This window comes from Daucus carota, chromosome 5 (assembly GCF_001625215.2).
Source record: "Daucus carota subsp. sativus chromosome 5, DH1 v3.0, whole genome shotgun sequence".
Taxonomy (NCBI): Eukaryota; Viridiplantae; Streptophyta; class Magnoliopsida; order Apiales; family Apiaceae; genus Daucus; species Daucus carota.
In genome coordinates, this window is record NC_030385.2 from 11433766 (window position 1) to 11452590 (window position 18825).

General features: G+C 34.7%; 1 protein-coding gene across 3 annotated transcripts; it reads left to right on the forward strand.

Annotated features, from left to right (window-relative positions):
* Nucleotides 1-425: 425 nt before the first annotated feature.
* Nucleotides 426-11016, forward strand: LOC108220242 (probable LRR receptor-like serine/threonine-protein kinase At1g56140). Of its 3 annotated transcripts, none has more exons than XR_010292485.1 (25): nt 426-583; nt 658-795; nt 1327-1513; nt 1693-1764; nt 1848-1919; nt 2000-2071; nt 2181-2252; nt 3407-3478; nt 3587-3658; nt 3764-3835; nt 3972-4043; nt 4164-4235; nt 5567-5638; nt 5758-5823; nt 6635-6700; nt 6803-6847; nt 7135-7199; nt 7872-8251; nt 8376-8571; nt 8667-8840; nt 8965-9083; nt 9339-9549; nt 9630-9748; nt 9995-10145; nt 10352-11016. XR_010292485.1 is itself a non-coding variant. In XM_017393953.2 (25 exons), the coding sequence occupies exons 1-25, from the start codon at nt 505-507 to the stop codon at nt 10748-10750; spliced, it is 3228 nt and encodes a 1075-aa protein (XP_017249442.1). In that variant the 5' UTR covers nt 427-504; the 3' UTR covers nt 10751-11016. The 3 variants fall into 3 exon arrangements, 2 of the variants coding, with proteins under 2 accessions (XP_017249442.1, XP_063950644.1); XM_017393953.2 differs by having other exon boundaries at nt 427-583; nt 9630-9861; XM_064094574.1 differs by having other exon boundaries at nt 427-583; nt 1336-1513; nt 9630-9861.
* The last annotated feature ends 7809 nt before the right edge of the window (nt 11017-18825 follow it).

Below are 18825 nucleotides of genomic sequence, written 5' to 3' on the forward strand. Positions count from 1 at the left end.
GAAAATTGATAACCCAGATTGCCAGTAATTGAAATTTCTAGTTGAATTAACCGGTCTCATTGGGCTGTATAATTAGTCCTTAATCTAATCATGAAGCGCTTGCTTATTCAGTCATTCAACGCATAATCAATTAAATCAATTAAAACTTTCTTAAGAAGATTGTCGAATTTAATCTAGAATAATGCTAGATATCTCAACAAGTGTTGTAAATTTCTTATCATAATATTACTCTTTAATTTTATGAATTAGTGTGATAAACTGATAATTCATGTACGGCTCTAATTCCATGAAAAGATGTGGAATCAACATGTATATATTGACATTCTGTGCGCAGGCCCTTTGTGTCGAGTCTGCGTTAGTAGGTGAAATGTCTTTCTTGACATTTCTCATATAAATTGTAAAAAGTCTTCTTTTTATGCGTGAATTTCTTTTTTGAATCGATGATTAGAATGGTAATAGTGATTTTAAAGAGATGATTTTACGAGTGTCACGAACAAGCACGTTATGTATGGCCCGGACATTGATATTTTCAACGGGAGTGTGAAGTACTGTGAACTCGTGTCCAAATCGTTCCGAGAACCTGGTACATAAGCTCATTTCTCTGTGAATAAAATTTTGGCAGCCTAGTAATCTCATTAGTTCTGTGGTTTGTATCAGATATATTGAGTTCTGGATTCGACAAGAGGATCGCTGGCATGTCTGAAATTTTGATCTTCATATTCATCTTCTTCTTCTTGTTAAGATTTGGAGTGATAGCGCAGTCACAAACAAATTTTACCATCGATCCTTCTCAAGGTACGCCTCTCCCTCTCCCTCTCGATATCTCTCTCTCATGCGGCCGTGCCAATATTTTTTTTTTACATGCATGCAACAGTGTGCTAGTCTCTTGCTCGAAAATACTATAAACAGGGTTAAACGGGTTCAATAATCAGATAATAGGTCGATTTGAATAATCGCTGACTTGATGCGAACAAAAATAAAAATATTTACTGAATAGATCGTAACTTGATTTATATTACGATGTTTCTAAATTTTACCGAGACATATATTTTTGTATTTGTATAATCTCTTATTAGTGAATCGTATTATTGTTGAAAAAAGGGGGTTGATTACTTTGAAAATACTACTTACAGATTATTTGCAAACTAATTTTTTTTCATTTTTTTTTTTTTTTACAAAATACAATTCCTTCCTAGCCCCTTCTACAAAGAAGAGAAGAACAGTTGTGCGAAGAACAGGCTGACTAGAAATTAATACCTGATAAATAATTTAATTATATAATTATAAGTGCTATTAGAGGTGGCTCAACCATCTTAATATATAAAGTGATTGCAGGGAGAATATTGAACTCCATATTTAGAAAATGGAGCATAACGGCGTCGAGCAACTGGAACATAAGTGGAGAGTTATGCAGCGGAGCTGCCATTGACGAAACCCGCTTGGATGGCAACAGAGCTTTCAACCCCGGCATTAAATGTGATTGCGGCTCGACTACTTGCGACATTACTGAGATGTACGCCAATCTCACTTGCCACTCCGATAACCTGAAAATCAACTGTTTTTGCAAACTCATTTGCAACTTGGATCGTATTTTTGAAAATAAGTTTAAAAACATGGATATTTTTGCCAATTTCTTTTTATTAGAAGATATTTTGTTAATAGGGGACGCATGATATTATTTTTTTCTGACAGCAAGGTTTTTTCATTGGATGTTGCGGGTGTCATCCCTGACGAGCTATGGAATTTGACTTCACTCATCAGCCTGTATGTTTTCTGGTCTAGGCAGAGAAGGTTTTCGTGATTTTTATAGCACCGTGTATGTCACATGATATCCCATTGTTGTGCAGGGATTTGCGGCAAAATTACTTGACAGGCCCCTTGTCCGCGTCCATTGGAAATTTAGCGAGCATGCAGTACTTGTAAAAAAATTAGTTATTGATTTCTGAATTTGTGTTTTGATAAACTTATAGCATGCTGATACCTTATATGATTAATGTAGGAGTTTTGGCATGAATTCATTATCAGGGGAACTTCCAAAGGAACTCAGGAAGCTTACTGATTTGAGATCATTGTGTGGTTTTGTTAATTTTAACAGTTTAAAAAGATTTAATGTCCGATGATCTCTTAAGCTAATTTCTTTTTGCATCTTTGTGTGTGTATCTTTCCTGTTAATATTGCAGGTCTCTTAGCTCAAACAATTTCAGTGGCCCTCTGCCATTGGAGCTGGGGAGTTTAACAAAGTTAGAACAACTGTAAGTGCTTACTTTTTATCTGTACGGAAATTCATGTTCTCAAGGCATTGAACAATTTAAATCTTCACATAATGGTAATTCTTATGGCCTTGAAACTTTTCAGTCTTGTAACAACAGACAATTTATGCTACAAGACAATTTAGCTGCAGAAAGCATAGGTTAGTGTCATCACGAAGTAAACCAGACTGTAGCAACAGATAGTTGTTTAGCAGGAATCGAGATGGCTCCTTGAACCTAAATCATAATGGTTCTTTTAAGGTGTTATGTTGTACTATATATATTTCTTTATGCAAATGAGGATAAATGGACAACCTAGATGATGGTATATATAGTGCCTAAACCTATGGACTTTGGCACTTTAAAGGCAGAAGTCTGTGTTTCACTTGGGTACCGGATGCTGGTTTTTATATAACTTATAATATGATTGTATGAAAAGCGAATTTATAACTTGCATTGTCAAAAATATGTGACCTAGACTGATAATTGTAATGTAAAAACAAGAAAAGATAGGTTGGGTAATGCAATCACGTAAACCGATCCTCAAGGGCATAAGAAAGAGTACATTGATCGCTACCAATAATGAGCAACTTCTCCAAATTTGTAACTTTTCATAATTAGGTCTCTATGTGATTCTGAATATTCAGCATTTCGTGATCTATATACAACTTCAATCCTACCCGCAAAGATCTAAGCTTATTCCAGATAATTTAGATACATATATAAGTTCGAACAGTTATATAGACAACCACTAATGTACATAAATGTTCTTTATACTAAATGCAGTAAAAATATTTTCACTGCCAAAATATTACAATCAAGCTTAATTAATGATGATTGATTGTAATTTTTTTTAAATTGGTCCAGAAACTTATATAAATGTGCATTGTTTGCTTTTTGGAGTCTTTCTTCTCATATACTATATCAATAAGCATCTTCTGCCACATACCTGAAACATTCTGAATGAAACAATAGTCATTTTCAAGTACTGAAAAGATAAATCGTTAGGAACGATATGTTATCTTCTGCTAATCATGAGTTGTTCAGGACCATCGTGTGGCTTGCTGTGGTCATGGTTGCACTTAATTTTATATACGAGAAAATTATGTAAAATTTGAAGTGCAACCTATCTAACATTGCACTTTTCATTTTATCAGTTACTTTAGTAGTTCTGGACTGAGCGGTCCAATACCCTCAACATTCGCTAGTCTACAGAACCTGGTTACCATGTAAGATCTTCTGGTCATTTTTCTGCTGTACAGTAATTACAGCAAACCTCAATTTGACTACCATGTCATGATTCTTTAATCTAGTTCACAGTACTACTGTGATTGCAGGTGGGCTACTGATACCGATCTCACGGGAAGAATACCCGACTTCATTGGAAATTGGTCAAAACTTAATGATTTGTGAGGCTTCTTCTCTTCCCATTCGACCATGTCTGGATGTTATATTTATTTCATAGACATGTTATGGCATACTTGGTATTTAGACATGTCGTGGTGTTTAATTAGGAGGTTACAAGGGAACTCCTTTGACGGTCCCATACCGGTGGCACTTTCCAATTTGACATTACTAACAACCTTGTGAGTCCTACTTCAAAATATGTGTGTTTACACACACACAAAGACAGACATCTTTGTATGATGTATAAATAAATTTTCATCTGTTTGATCTTTGTTTGTAGTGTCTTCTTTACATTATGACCATTGCACTTTACAGGAGATTAAGTGATTTGGCTAATGGGAGCTCTACACTGGATTTTATCAAGGAAATGAAGTCTCTGACTGTCTTGTAAGGAAACTAGTTTTAGGTCCTAATATATTTTTACCTATTTTCTAAATTTATTCCATTTTTCATAATCGCACCTCTGATGTACTATCACAGATTTGTTCTTTTCTTTCCCTTTTGCAGAATTTTGCGGAATAACAATATATCTGGTTCTCTCCCTTCCGACTTTGGTGGATATCGAAATTTGGTTCAACTGTAAGTTATTTATGTTGTTTGATTTTCCATATGATATTCCTGGGGCCGGTGATTTAGGCTGAAGCTAGGTTTGTTTTGCAATGAAGTTCTGGCTGACACTCTTATATTTGAGAGTAAACCAAATGAAGATAAAGTTATGCAAAAGATCCAGCAACTTACCAAATCTCTTGCAACTCCATTAATATATCATTGAGCTAAAATAGCATGTCTGTTAAATCCTGAACAAGTATTGTAAGTTATAGGCTTGTAGCAGAGATCAGATTGGACTTTAAAGATTATTCCCTCTGTCCCCCTGAGTTATATACATTGGGGGATGGGGACGCGGCAAGGACTTTAACGCTCCTGTAAAGTATAGTTCTATAACTTATTTTTAAGATTTTTCTTTTCTGTATAAAAGTTTGAATGTTATATTTTTATTCAGAAAAAGAAAATTTTAAAAATAACTTATAGAACTATATTTTATAAGAGCATTAAAGTGCGTGTCGGACAGTGAAAAAGAAACGTATAGAATTAAATGGGACAGAGAGAGTAATAATTTCAAAGAAGAACGAAAATCCTAATTTCCAGAAAAAGATTTGAACTACTTGTTCTGAAAAAGGAAAACACTTCTCTTATGAAGAGATGATGCTTACCGGGTAAATGATAGAAGAATACAACCTTTGAAGAGTACCACTAATCCACTATGAATTTTTGTGGAGTTTTAAGAAACTTCTTTTCGCGTAAGTTTACATTTCTCAAGCAGAAGACAAAAGAAACAGGAACTTTGGCAGTAATTCTCAAAATGTAAAGTCTCTTTCTCATGGTAAATTCTTTATTCTTATTTGAACAAGAGAGTCCTGAAGGATAGCTTAAACAGAGTCATGGTCGTATTTAGCTTTGTGGCCCTTCCCTGACAGTTCACTGTAAGATTTCTAGCTACACAGTGTGGAGATGTCTCAGCCGTATGTGTTGTTAGGTAGCCACAAACCAAAGGAGGTCAGTCATGCCTACAACTCGTTTTCGTTATGGTTCTGATCTGGACACTATTTTCTGTCTTTGTGCAACTCTGTCATGTTCTGACTAGCTCAACGTAGCAATAAGACTTTTTTACTTATGCTAAAACTGACTTCCCTTTCGTTAGGATGATCGTGTTGATTTCTAAATACACCAGCTTCAAGCATGCACCATTTTTTTCCCCGTTGAGTATCTGAAAGTTCTTAGATCCATCCAACCAACTAAATTTTGTCAATAATACAAATTTAGATGCACACACACACACACACATTTATATATATATATATATCAGTCAACAGATGCTTTTCAGTTATTGTTTAACAATATTTTTTTCCCAGAGATTTAAGCTTCAACAACTTCAGTGGACGGATTCCAAGCTCACTGTTCAGTTTGAGCTCACTTTCATTCTTGTAATATCATATCTCCAACTTTTTCTTTTCCAGTCACATGATCTATGAAATAATTTTTTAGTTTTTCTTTTGCACCAAATTGAGATAATCTGAAGCATGTTTTTGATTTTTGTTAATAGGTTTCTCGGAAACAATAGATTGACGGGGACTCTTCCTATCAGAAAGAGTGCATCTCTCATGAATATGTGAGTAAGCTTGTATGTGGAATGTGGATTATTTATGAAAAATTTAACTAGCCTGATTGACTATTGAGTAATTCTAATATCATTATTTCAGTAACTCCTTGTGTTATTGCTTTATAACAGGCTTCTCATTTCTTTCAGTAGTCCACTTTCGAGAACTAAAATTTATCTATCTCTAGGGTGGCAAAACATGATAACATCTCACTTCATAACTCCTTATCATATATTTGTATTGCACAAACATGTTTCAGAGAGGGGTTTGGAGGATGCACGAAGCTCTAGATAATCAATTATGCAGCAGTATGTTTGTTTGATGTTCTGTAAATGTGGAATGGTAAATTGACAGGGGAGATGTTTTAATCTGTCAGAGATCTGTAGGAGTATTTCTCGAAACACTTTTTGGAAAAAAAATGAGAAAATAAAAGGGTTACTGTGTAATTTTTAAAGATGCAAGGCCAGGACTGTACATTTAACACTTCGCTGGATTTTAAGTATGTAGGCTGCACACTCTGGTGACTGGTCTGTAAGTGGAATCCTTTTCTTATATAAGAAATAGAAAGAATTTCAAGTTCTCATTTGCTGTTACTTGAAAAAAAGAAGGTTGAGCTGTAAATTAGCAAAAAAAACCAAAAAAAAACAGAAAGCAAGAAAGAAAAAGAGGCAAAAGGTTGACTAATTAAAACGATTATCCGTGTGATCATGTTGACCTATAATGTGTAAGATTATAATTGTCATTTGTCAGTGCAATTTTTAAATAGTTAAACTAGTCTTTGTGTGGGTAGGAGATATGATTAGTATCCTCAATTCTGTGCAGAGATTTGTCATACAATGACCTTTCTGGAGCATTTCCTTCGTGGATCAGTGAACCAGGCATACAAATGTATAATTCCTTGCTGCTTAGTGCTTACCGTGGTTATATTTATATAATGGTTGCAAGTGTAATATGCTGAACTAACAATGAAAGCTTCATGGTACTATGCAGTAATTTAGTTGTAAACAACTTCAAAGTTGAAGGATCCAATAGCAGGTGATTCCCAGTCAACTAGTTTTCCTACTTTAATTCTATATGGACAGTGCTTTCTCTGATGCTCATAATTATGCTTGTTTGTGTGTTGATGATATTTTGTATTTCTAATCATTATATGTAATTCAAGAGAATATGTAATTTATGGATTAGATGTGGGTGATCCTTGTGGTTAAAAAGGCACAGCTTTGATTTTTATTTTTTTAGCAATATTATTAGCCGCAATATAGAGATTATCATGTGGCACTTTTTTCCTTGGTGTATAATTGACCTGCATTTTATGCTCTCAGATTTCTCCCTTCAGGACTGAACTGTCTTCAGAGGGGTTTTCCTTGCAATCGTGATCCTCCGAGATGTAAGATGCAACATATTGTTTTAAAAGGGTATTAAATAAACAGAAAGTATGTATTGATTCTAGTGGCCATTGTATCAGCTCAATTCAATAGAGGTACTAAATTTTAGTTATTGTTGGTCGAGCTGTACCCTGATAAGGTGTGAGAGTTGCATATTACTATGCAAATATGCTATCAACTCCAAAATGTCAGTTTGAGGTGTTTGTATAATTTTAACCTTAAGATAGTGATTTTGGAGCATATATAACGAATAAATATTTGACTTTAGGCTGCAAATGACTTAAGCAATTAAATTAGGAAAAACTCATTAGCCCTTGATTCTTCAGTCAAACTCGAGCTTCTTTTATAGGCTTGAAACTATAAATGAGCGGAACTCAAACTAGTACAGCCCGACCTGTTATAAGCCCATGTGCAGCTTAAATAGATAGTCCTAAGCTTAATTAACAAGTTTGTGAATCTAGCTCAATCTTAAATGTAAAGCATAAATGGAGATTTCTCTGATCGCACTTGATTAAATGTTGAGGAAAACCAGTAATCAAGCTTATGATAGATGGGTTTTGGTATCCCGGAGATTGAGAGGTGAGGGAGGAAATTATCAATGTATTCTAGCTTTTGACAAGTAAGACAGCAAACGACTCTTGTCTGATCATTTTTTCTGTTGTGTTGTCTTACAGATTATAATTTCTCAATTAAGTGTGGAGGTCCACAAGTTATGTCTTCAGACAGAATCTTATATGAGGGGGACAATGAGACGCTTGGTCCTGCCACATACTATGTAAATCCATCTTACAGGTGGGCGGTTAGTAATGTTGGCTTGCATGCGGGGAACAATAATCGAACGTATATATACTCATCTTCAACATCTCAATTTACAAATACCTTGGACCCGGTGCTGTTCCAGACAACACGAATTTCTGCAGGGTCTCTGCGGTATTATGGCTTAGGGCTTGAGAATGGTAACTACAATGTGAAACTTCTGTTTGCAGAGATAGCTTTCGTAAATATTCCTTCTTGGAAGAGTCTTGGCAAAAGGATTTTTGATATATACATCCAGGTACATATCTATTCCATATTTTTATTGTTAGTAATAATTTTACCTCCATCATCTATGCTGTGTGAGTTCATATTCTTTTCTTATGTTAAATTATTTCTCTAGTATATCAGTTTGTTTGTTTCAGGGGAACTTAATTTGGAAGGATTTTGATATACATAAGGAAGCTGGATCTTCATTACGTGCACTTTCGAAGGATTTTAAAGTAAACGTGTCTGAAAACTATCTCGAAATCCATTTATTTTGGGCTGGAAAAGGGACATGTTGTACACCAGCTCTAGGTACATATGGCCCTGCAATTTCAGCAATCAGTGCCACTCCAGGTAATTTACAGTGCAATAGACTCAACGAAGTAGCTTACTAGCTTGAACCCTGATTTTCTATTCGTTAAATTCTACTTTGATCTCACATCATGCAGATTTTATTCCAAGTGTTAGTAACGAACCTCCTGTCAATCATTCCAGCAAAAAGTACAATACTGGTTTGATCGCGGGCATTGTCATTCCTCTGGTTATAAGCTTTCTGGCTGCTGTATTTTTTGTGTTTTTCTTCGTTGGAAGAAGTAAAAAGCAAAGTGCCTACGAAAATGAAGGTAAAGAAGAAAGGCCGATAAAATGTTTTTGTGATATTCTGACACTGATTCCACGTCTGATATCTCTTGATATGAAAAGACAAGGTCTTATTTAATTATTGCTCATTTTGCTCTTTAATAACAGAGTTTCAGGGGATTGATGCCAGACCATATACCTTCAGTTATGCAGAGCTTAAAGTCGGAACAGATGACTTTAGTCCCGCTAATATGCTTGGGGAGGGGGGATTCGGACCTGTTTACAAGGTGAGTCATACATGTAGTTAACAATTGTAGTTATTATACTTTTAAAACGAGTTCTTTTAATCGAATAAGGTTTTATTTTTACTAATATATTATACTTAACATCCTAATATCTGACTCGATGCATGTTTTAAAAGAAGATTTAATATTTGAGAGCAGTATAATCATGCCTGTTAATTTTCATTTTCCACTATATAAATGAAGTGTAGTTATAAGGACCAAGTAGCGGCAGTGGGATTAAAATGACTTAATAAACAGGGTACTCTTAGTGATGGTAGACTTGTTGCTGTCAAACAACTTTCTGTAGCATCCCACCACGGAAGGAGTCAGTTTGTTGCAGAGATTGCAACAATATCTGCTGTTCAGCATCGGAACCTTGTAAAATTATATGGATGCTGCATTGAGGGAGATAAGAGGCTGCTTGTATATGAGTATCTTGAAAACAAAAGTCTTGATCAAGCTTTATTTGGTAATGGTCCGCAGCTATTACACATATTATGGAAAAATATAAAAAATGTTGATTTTTGTTTTTGTGTGTTTATGGAACAGGAAAAAGATCTTTATTCCTCGACTGGTCTGCTCGTTATGAAATATGTCTTGGAGTGGCACGCGGTCTTGCATATCTTCACGAGGAATCACGAGTGCGAATCGTGCACAGAGATGTGAAGGCAAGCAATATTCTGCTTGATTCTGATCTTAAACCTAAAATTTCGGATTTCGGGTTGGCCAAACTTTACGATGACAAAAAGACTCATATAAGTACTCGTGTTGCAGGAACAATGTATGATTCGACTGTTTTGCATTTTTAACAGAATATGTAGTCACTATCTACTTAACAGTATATGTAACCATCGTTTTGTATGTTCCTTTTTCTGTATGAAGGGTAGACCATAACATGTTTCTGGTTGCTGCAGTGGATATCTTGCCCCAGAATATGCCATGCGTGGACATCTTACTGAAAAAGCTGATGTCTTTGGATTTGGTGTGGTAGCTCTTGAAGTTGTCAGCGGAAGGTCCAATTCTGACTCGACACTAGAAGATGATTACATATATCTGTTGGAATGGGTACGTTCTACTACTACAATCTCCTCCCTTGCTCGTATGACTCAACCGAGGATTTCATAATTGTAGCTATTAGTTTCTTATTTTCATTTCATTAAAAGATTTCTCTAAGAGAATCACATATTATCCAATTAGGACTTAGGACTAGGTGTATTAGCAGAACTTTTAAAATTATAATTATTAAAGCAGCATAGTTAACCACTTTCTAGGCTTGGCAACTACACGAGGATAACCGTGGAATTGATCTTGTTGATCCGAGTTTGTCTGCATTCAACGAGGACGAAGTTAAAAGGCTGATAGACGTGGCACTCTTGTGCACTCAAACATCCCCAACTTTAAGACCTCCAATGTCTCGTGTGGTGGCAATGTTATCAGGAGATGTTGAAGTAAGCACGGTCACTACAAAGCCTGGCTACCTTACCCACTGGACATTCACAGATATAACAACATTTGAAAGTGTTGATGCATCAACATCAAATACTGACCAGAATACTCCATTCAGCTCATATGCAAATAAAACCCGGCTATCTGATCCAAATTACATTTTGGTAAATGCCTCTGCCTCGTCTTCTTTGATAAGTAGCAGATATGATGATGCACGTGATTGACCAGAAGCTTGTTTTATCTCTGTACATTAGCATACTGTTATGCAATGGCAATTCACGAGCAACGTTAGTTATGTATGTTCAGGTATTTACTGTAATTAAGATTTGTTTTGTATCGTTTTGGTTAAGTACTCTTGACCATGTCCGGTTAGCCAGTTTTTCCAAATCTATATGGGTCTTTTCACATTGTAAATTTCAGCATGTTCATTGTAAAGTTGAGACATGAGGCAGCTTTAGGGAGTTTGTATGTCTAATGACTTTCCTGTTAATTCGCCTACTTCTAAGGATCCTCCTACTGTAAAGGGACCTATGCTTCAGGTAGAGGATTCTGAAAATTCACCATAGTCTCGGAGTTCATAGTTCAAGAATCTAGCCAACAAACATGTTTTAGAAAGTACATTACAGTTGTCGTCTCGCACTTCTTCATCAGCTCTAATATTTCATAATCAAGATTACTAGATAAGGGAATGTTTTTTGTTTACATTTTTTCCTACTCAAAATACAAAAATGACCTTTCTTTATCCATAATCCCCCCTCTGTATCCCCCAAGCCAGATTTCTCTAACATATTACTATGCAACGTGTAGCTTCAGTACTAAGATAACAAAAATAATTACTTTGCGTGATCGTGACAAAGAAATTTCATATTCTAAAAGCAACAAATGTTGTAAACACCGGAAGCACACAGTGGAGAGAAAATAAACATTAAACATAGAAGGATACGATCTGAGCATCAAGAAAACAATGTTCGTTCAGAACCTACTATCATCAATTTTTGCTGACATGTTCAGACCATATACATATTGCCTAGTTATGTAGGCTACTTAGGCACTTTTAAACTAATTATTCTCACTTATGTAGCTAGCATTTTTGTAATGATGCCTTATCACAAACATTCAGAGGAATTCACAAGTGATAACAACCGAAACCAATGTATAAAGATATAAAGATGTACTGAACATATATAACTGCAACATAAAATAATATGTTTGCTTAGTTACCAACAAATTATGCATTTTTGTAGAATGTAGATGTTAGGAACATCTAAACTTCATCTTCAGATGTTATAGGTGCTTCTGTTGTTGGTTATTTTAGTGTAATTGAATTAACTAGTTGATCAATGTAATCATTATATTATATCGAACAAGTCAGGAGAGTACAGAGTGTATGCTTAGTTCGAGTTTATTATGATTATTAGTGCTTATGAGGCATGTTCATTGGCATTAGACACATCTATTGGAAAAGAAGTGTCTATTGGCATTAGATTTGTCCATTGACATTAGACACATCTATTGGGATAAGATGTTTCTATTGCCATTAGACAAATCTATTTGGATTAAGATGTGTCTATTATCAAAAAGACACATCTATTGACATCATATATTGATGTTGCATTGATCATTTCAAGTAGATGTTTCATTTGAAATACACAACAAAACACATTCTCTCTTCTTGCAGAATTTCTGATTTTATCCGATTGAATTATTTGGTGAACCACAAATAACTTCAATCTGAAAGTGTTCACACGACTTCAGAAAAATCCAAGTCACCACAAATTATACAACAAAGATTGAAGTTATTCTTTTCTGAAGATGACGAACGGAGAATCTGCAAAAGACATGACAAGTAAGTTTGCAAAATTGGACAAGTTTGAGGGTCAAGATTTTCGAAGATGGCAAAAGAAAATGCATTTTTTGTTGACCACGCTAAAGGTTGTGTATGTTCTAAGTACTCCCATGCCAGAAGAGATTGAGAATGAAACTATTGAACAAACAAGGCAACGCTGCAAGTGGGAAAACGATGACTACATATGTCGCGGTCACATCTTAAACGGTATGTCTGATTCCCTCTTCGATGTATATCAAAATGTTGAGTCGGCGAAAGAATTGTGGGATTCTCTTGAATCCAAGTACATGGCAGAAGATGCTTCTAGTAAGAAGTTTCTCGTCAGTAATTTTATGAATTATAAAATGGTCGATTCTAGACCGGTGATGGAACAATACAATGAATTGTTAAGGATTCTGGGACAGTTTGTTCAACACAATTTGAAGATGGATGAATCTATCTCTGTTTATGGTGTTATAGACAAACTGCCACCATCATGGAAGGATTTTAAACACACCTTGAAACATAATAAAGAAGATATGACATTGGTTGAACTTGGAAGTCACTTCCGAATTGAAGAGGCTTTGAGGATTCAAGAAAATGAGAATAATCCTAAGGGTAAGAACCAAGTCGGTAACTCTTTTGTGAATATGGTTGAAGATGGTGGATCTTATAAGAATCCTAAAACCAGCAAGGGTGTTAAACGGAAATTCAAAGGAAACAACAACAACTCTTCCAATAAAAGGGCTAAGATTGCATGTTGGAAGTGTGGAAAACCTGGACATTTCAAGAAGGATTGTCGGGTTGGTAAAAGTAAGCAAGAAAGGCTTATTGCTGGTCCAAGTGGATCCAAGGATCCAGAAAAGCAACAAGGTCAGATTTTAATAAAAAATTATAATTCTGGTCAGAATTATGTATCATCAATATCTGAGGCATTTTATGTGCCGGATGATAATGTTGCTTGGTGGATTGATTCTGGAGCAACGAGTCATGTATGTAAAGATCTTCGTTGGTACACAGAATTTCAACCAATTGAAGATGGATCTATCTTAAAGATGGGAAATGTTGCAACTGAACCAATCAAAGGACTAGGAAATGTTAAGCTAGTGTTTACTTCTGGAAAATGTATATATTTGAATAATGTGTTGTATGTTCCTGGGATTCAAAAGAATCTCTTGTCTGGTGTTGTATTAAATAATTGTGGATATAAGCAAGTTTATGAAAGTGACAAGTATATCTTGTCAAAACATGGCACTTTTGTTGGTTTTGGTTACTTATGTAATGGCATGTTTATGTTGAATGTAAATACTCCATTTAATGATGAATCTTCTTGCATGGCTTCTACTAGTACTAGCCTAAATTTGAATAAATCAGAATTATGGCATGCTAGACTGGGACATGTACATTATAAAAGAATAAAGGATATGTCTAAAATGAGCCTCATACCTGCTGTTGATTTAAACAATGAAAAATGTAAAACATGCATGTTAACAAAGATAACTAGAAAGCCCTTTAAAGTTGCTAATAGGGTGTCTGATGTATTAGAATTGATACACAGTGATTTGTGTGATTTTCATTCTACACCATCATTAGGAAATAAAAAGTATGTTGTTACTTTTATTGATGATGCTTCTAGATATTGTTATGTATATTTGTTGCATGCGAAAGATGAAGCTCTTGACTCCTTTAAAATATATAAAGAAGAAGTAGAGCTACATCATCATGGTACCTTGATTAAAAATCTACATACTGATAGAGGAGGTGAGTATTATGATCCGGTATACTTTCAATCTACTGGTATAATACATCAAACCACGGCTCCTTACACACCACAACAAAATGGTGTGGCAGAAAGAAAAAATAGGACTTTAAAAGAAATGGTTAATTCCTTGTTGTCCTACTCGGGTTTGGGTGAGGGATTTTAGGGTGAGGCTATGTTGAAAGCCTGTTATTTATTAAATCGAATTCCTAATAAGAGGAATAAAACTACCCCTTATGAACTTTGGTATAAAGAGTCACCAAAATTGAGTTTTCTGAGAGTTTGGGGATGTAGAGCAGTTGTAAGACTCACTGAACCCAAAAGAAGAAACTTGGGTGAACGAGGTATAGATTGTATCTTTGTTGGTTATGCTGAGCATTCCATCGCATATAGATTCTATGTGTTAGAATCTAATGACTATGTGCCTGTGAACTCGATTATCGAGTCAAGAGATGCTATCTTTGATGAAACAAGATTTACATCTATACCTAGACCGAGGGACATGCTTCAATATTCTTCTAGTAGGAACTCGGTTTCTACTGAAGATGTTCATCAACCGTCTGAACCAAGGAGAAGCACTAGAGCTAGAAAAGCAAAGTCTTTTGAAGATGATTTTCATCTTTATCTAGTTGAGGGTTCTAGAGATGAAATTAAAGATCAATACCAATATTGTTTTATTGTTGAGGAGGATCCAAAAATTTTTACCGAAGCTATGACATCGAGAGATGTTGCATTTTGGAAGGAAGCTATCCAGGATGAAATGGATTCTATCATGAATAATAATACATGGGAATTGAGTGATTTGCCCCCGGCTGTAAAGCATTGGGGAATAGATGGATCTTCAAAAGGAAAATAAAGGTGGACGTTTCGATAGATAAGTTTAAAGCCAGATTGGTAATCCAAGGCTTTAGACAAAAGGAAGGGATTAATTATTTTGATACTTATGCTCCTGTTGCTAGGACTTCAACTATTAGGTTGTTAATAGCACTTGCTGCTATACACAACCTTGTCATTCATCAAATGGATGTAAAAACTGCATTCTTGAATGGTGAATTAGATGAAGAGATTTATATGAAACAACCCGAAGGGTTTGTTGTGCCTGGTTGTGAGAACAAGGTGTGTAAATTGAAGAAATCAATTTATGGTCTAAAGCAAGCACCTAAGGATTGGCACGATAAATTTGATAAAGTGGTCTTGTCTAATGGTTATGTTATTAACCAAGCAGACAAGTGTGTATATAGCAAATTTGATTCTTCTGGTAAAGGAGTTATAATTTGTTTATATGTGGATGACATGTTGATTTTTGGTACAGACCAAAATCAAGTGGATAAAACCAAGAAGTTCTTGTCATCTAATTTTGATATGAAAGACATGGGGGAGGCTGAAGTGATTCTTGGTATAAGGATCAAGCGTGAGAATAATGGTATTTCAATTTCTCAATCTCATTATATTGAGAAGATTTTGAAAAGATTTAATTTTAAGGATTGTTCTCCAGTTAGCACTCCTCTTGATCCTAGTATTAAACTCCTACCAAATAAAGGTGTTTCAGTATCTCAACTTGAGTACTCAAGGGCTATTGGTAGTCTTATGTATGCCATGATAAGCACTAGGCCAGATATTGCCTATGTTGTTGGAAAGCTTAGTAGGTATACTAGCAAACCAAGTTCACATCATTGGCAAGCCTTAAGCCGAGTATTCAAGTACTTGAAAGGAACCATAGATTATGGTTTGACGTATACTGGATTTCCTTCGGTTATTGAAGGTCATTCAGATGCAAGTTGGATTTCCAATGAGGAAGATCATTCTTCCACAAGTGGATGGGTATTCCTCCTTGGGGGAGGTGCTATCTCTTGGTCATCAAAGAAACAGAGTTGCATTACCGACTCAACAATGGAATCTGAATTTGTGGCATTATCAGCTGCTGGTAAAGAAGCTGAATGGCTAAGAAATCTGATATGTGAAATTCCATTGTGGCCAAAACCTATATCACCCATATCAATAAGGTGTGATAGCCAATCTGCCTTGTCTAATGCTTATAGACAAGTGTTCAAAGGCACATCTAGACACATAGGTGTTAGACATAGTATGATTCGTGAGCTTATCACTCACGGTGTTATATCAGTGGAGTTTATAAGAACTCAACATAATTTAGCCGATCATCTTACCAAAGGATTGAGTAGAGATCTTGTGCACAAGTCGGTTATGGGGATGGGATTAAAGTCCATTTAAAAGTCTCTCATGTTGAGAAACCCAATTCTCACCTAAGATTACATCAGGTGTTGAATTCAATGTGAAAACATAACATCTAGAGATTGGAACACATTAAAGCATCATCCCAAGTTATGTGTTCAGACCTGCAAGATATGGAGGTTGAAGTCTATCTTCTTAATAGTTCTTTTGAAAAATCGTATATGCAGGTGCGAGAATAAAAGAACTACCTATTTGAGCATGAAGTTTAGCCGCTTCAAGAAGCTTGGACTTGGCTTTGATATGCTTAAGAAGGATTGGGACACAAGGCTAGTAAAATATAGTGTCAAGTAAGAAAATTTGAGAATGTAAAGTTATGTGTATATTATCTTCATGTATTCATTATGAATAGTAGAGGTTCAATCCATAGTGATACCTTGATATTCGAATATTTGAAATGTATAATATACTAATGTGAAATTCAATCGTCATGATATTTCATTTATGCATAACTTTGTTATTTGTTGTGATTTTGTTTAGTTGATTATGGATTACACTAAAATGGGGGAGGATTGTTGGTTATTTTAGTGTAATTGAATTAACTAGTTGATCAATGTAATCATAATATTATATCGAACAAGTCAGGAGAGTACGGAGTGTATGCTTAGTTCGAGTTTATTATGATTATTAGTGCTTATGAGGCATGTTCATTGGCATTAGACACATCTATTGGAAAAGAAGTGTCTATTGGCATTAGATTTGTCCATTGACATTAGACACATCTATTGGGATAAGATGTTTCTATTGCCATTAGACAAATCTATTTGGATTAAGATGTGTCTATTATCAAAAAGACACATCTATTGACATCTATATATTGATGTTGCATTGATCATTTCAAGTAGATGTTTCATTTGAAATACACAACAAAACACATTCTCTCTTCTTGCAGAATTTCTGATTTTATCCGATTGAATTATTTGGTGAACCACAAATAACTTCAATCTGAAAGTGTTCACACGACTTCAGAAAAATCCAAGTCACCACCATTTCAACAACATCTGTTTCACATTTAGATTGATTTGCTAGTGTATCTAGAACCGGCAAAAAAGTGTCTGATTTTAGTGTCATCAGAACTTTCACCTTGAGGTTGATTTGCTAGTGCATCTGGAACCGTCAAAATAGTGTGCGGGATGTCAGTGCCATCAGAACTTTCATCTTGAGGTTGATTTAATAGCGCATCCGGAACCGTTAAAATGGTGTGCGAGATTTCACCGCCATCAGAACCACTTGTCCCTTCATTTCCGGGTGGGCTAACTGTGTATCTCTCAAGATCATTGCATTCCAATTTTTTGACATATCATCAACTTTTTTGAATTGGAATTAGAATTCGACGATCATCTCGAAAATAATTCATCCTCTAAGCAGCTTTTTTGCATTAGAATTAGACTTCGACGATCATCTCGAAAATAATTCATCTTCTAAGCAGCTATGTCAGCTAACATTCCTCCACTTATTAATATTGACATTTGAAATCAATATGTTCTAAAATTTCATTTAAGCACTTCCAATACTTCAATCATATATGAGATCATATATTTTCCATATTTAATTTCACATCAATCTCCATTATATATGCATGAGCTAAAAATACGTAAAAAATTGTAATTACAATCTCTAAAATATTATTCATAGTTTCATAATGGTTAGCATAAATTCTTCTGATAAATAAATATTATAACTTTTGTCAAATAAAATTATCACTCAATATATATATATATATATATATATATATATATTACCGAATCATAAAATTACATGCATATTATCGAGACATATAATCCTCAAGTTAATGAAGAATAACATCACATAAATAATCCGAATATCATACAGGACATAATAAGATTCTTAAATTAACGAAGAACAACATCACATAAAGAATCCGGATATTATACATACATACATATTACCGAATCATAAAATTACATGCATATTACCGATTCATATAATTCTAAAATTAATAAATAACAGCATCATATAAAAAAATCCGAATATCATACAGGACATAATAAGATTCTCAAATTAAATAAAAACAAAATCACATAAAGAATCCAAATATCATACATGACATATTAAGAGATAGAATATCATACTTATAACACAAGTTCAATGATTCAATGATGGAGTTTTTGGTTGACAAATCAATGCTAATGAACATAAAGATAATATCACATGTTTCTTATTGTTCGTCATATTTATTTTCGACGAATGTGAAAATATACCGATGATCTATGATATGTACACTATTCGTCACTTAAACCAAAAATGTCACACATTTTTACTTAATCGCGGAAGAGAAAATCTGTTTGAGAATATAACTGTTTGCTTAATCGCGAAGGGATCCAACTCAAATCCATAGCTATTGAGAGTATAATGCAAGTTTCTTCTACACAATTTAAATTATGCAAAAATTTTGACCCGCCAATCCCAATCCAGTGCTATGTATTCTATCTGTTAGGAATAAAATT

Coding starts and splice junctions, on each gene's coding strand:
- LOC108220242 (XM_017393953.2), top strand. CDS start 505: ATGTATGGCCCGGACATTGATATTTTCAACGGGAGTGTGAAGTACTGT. Junction 2,072..2,180: donor CTTACTGATTTGAGATCATT/GTGTGGTTTTGT, acceptor TTAATATTGCAG/GTCTCTTAGCTCAAACAATT. Junction 5,639..5,757: donor TTGAGCTCACTTTCATTCTT/GTAATATCATAT, acceptor TTTTGTTAATAG/GTTTCTCGGAAACAATAGAT.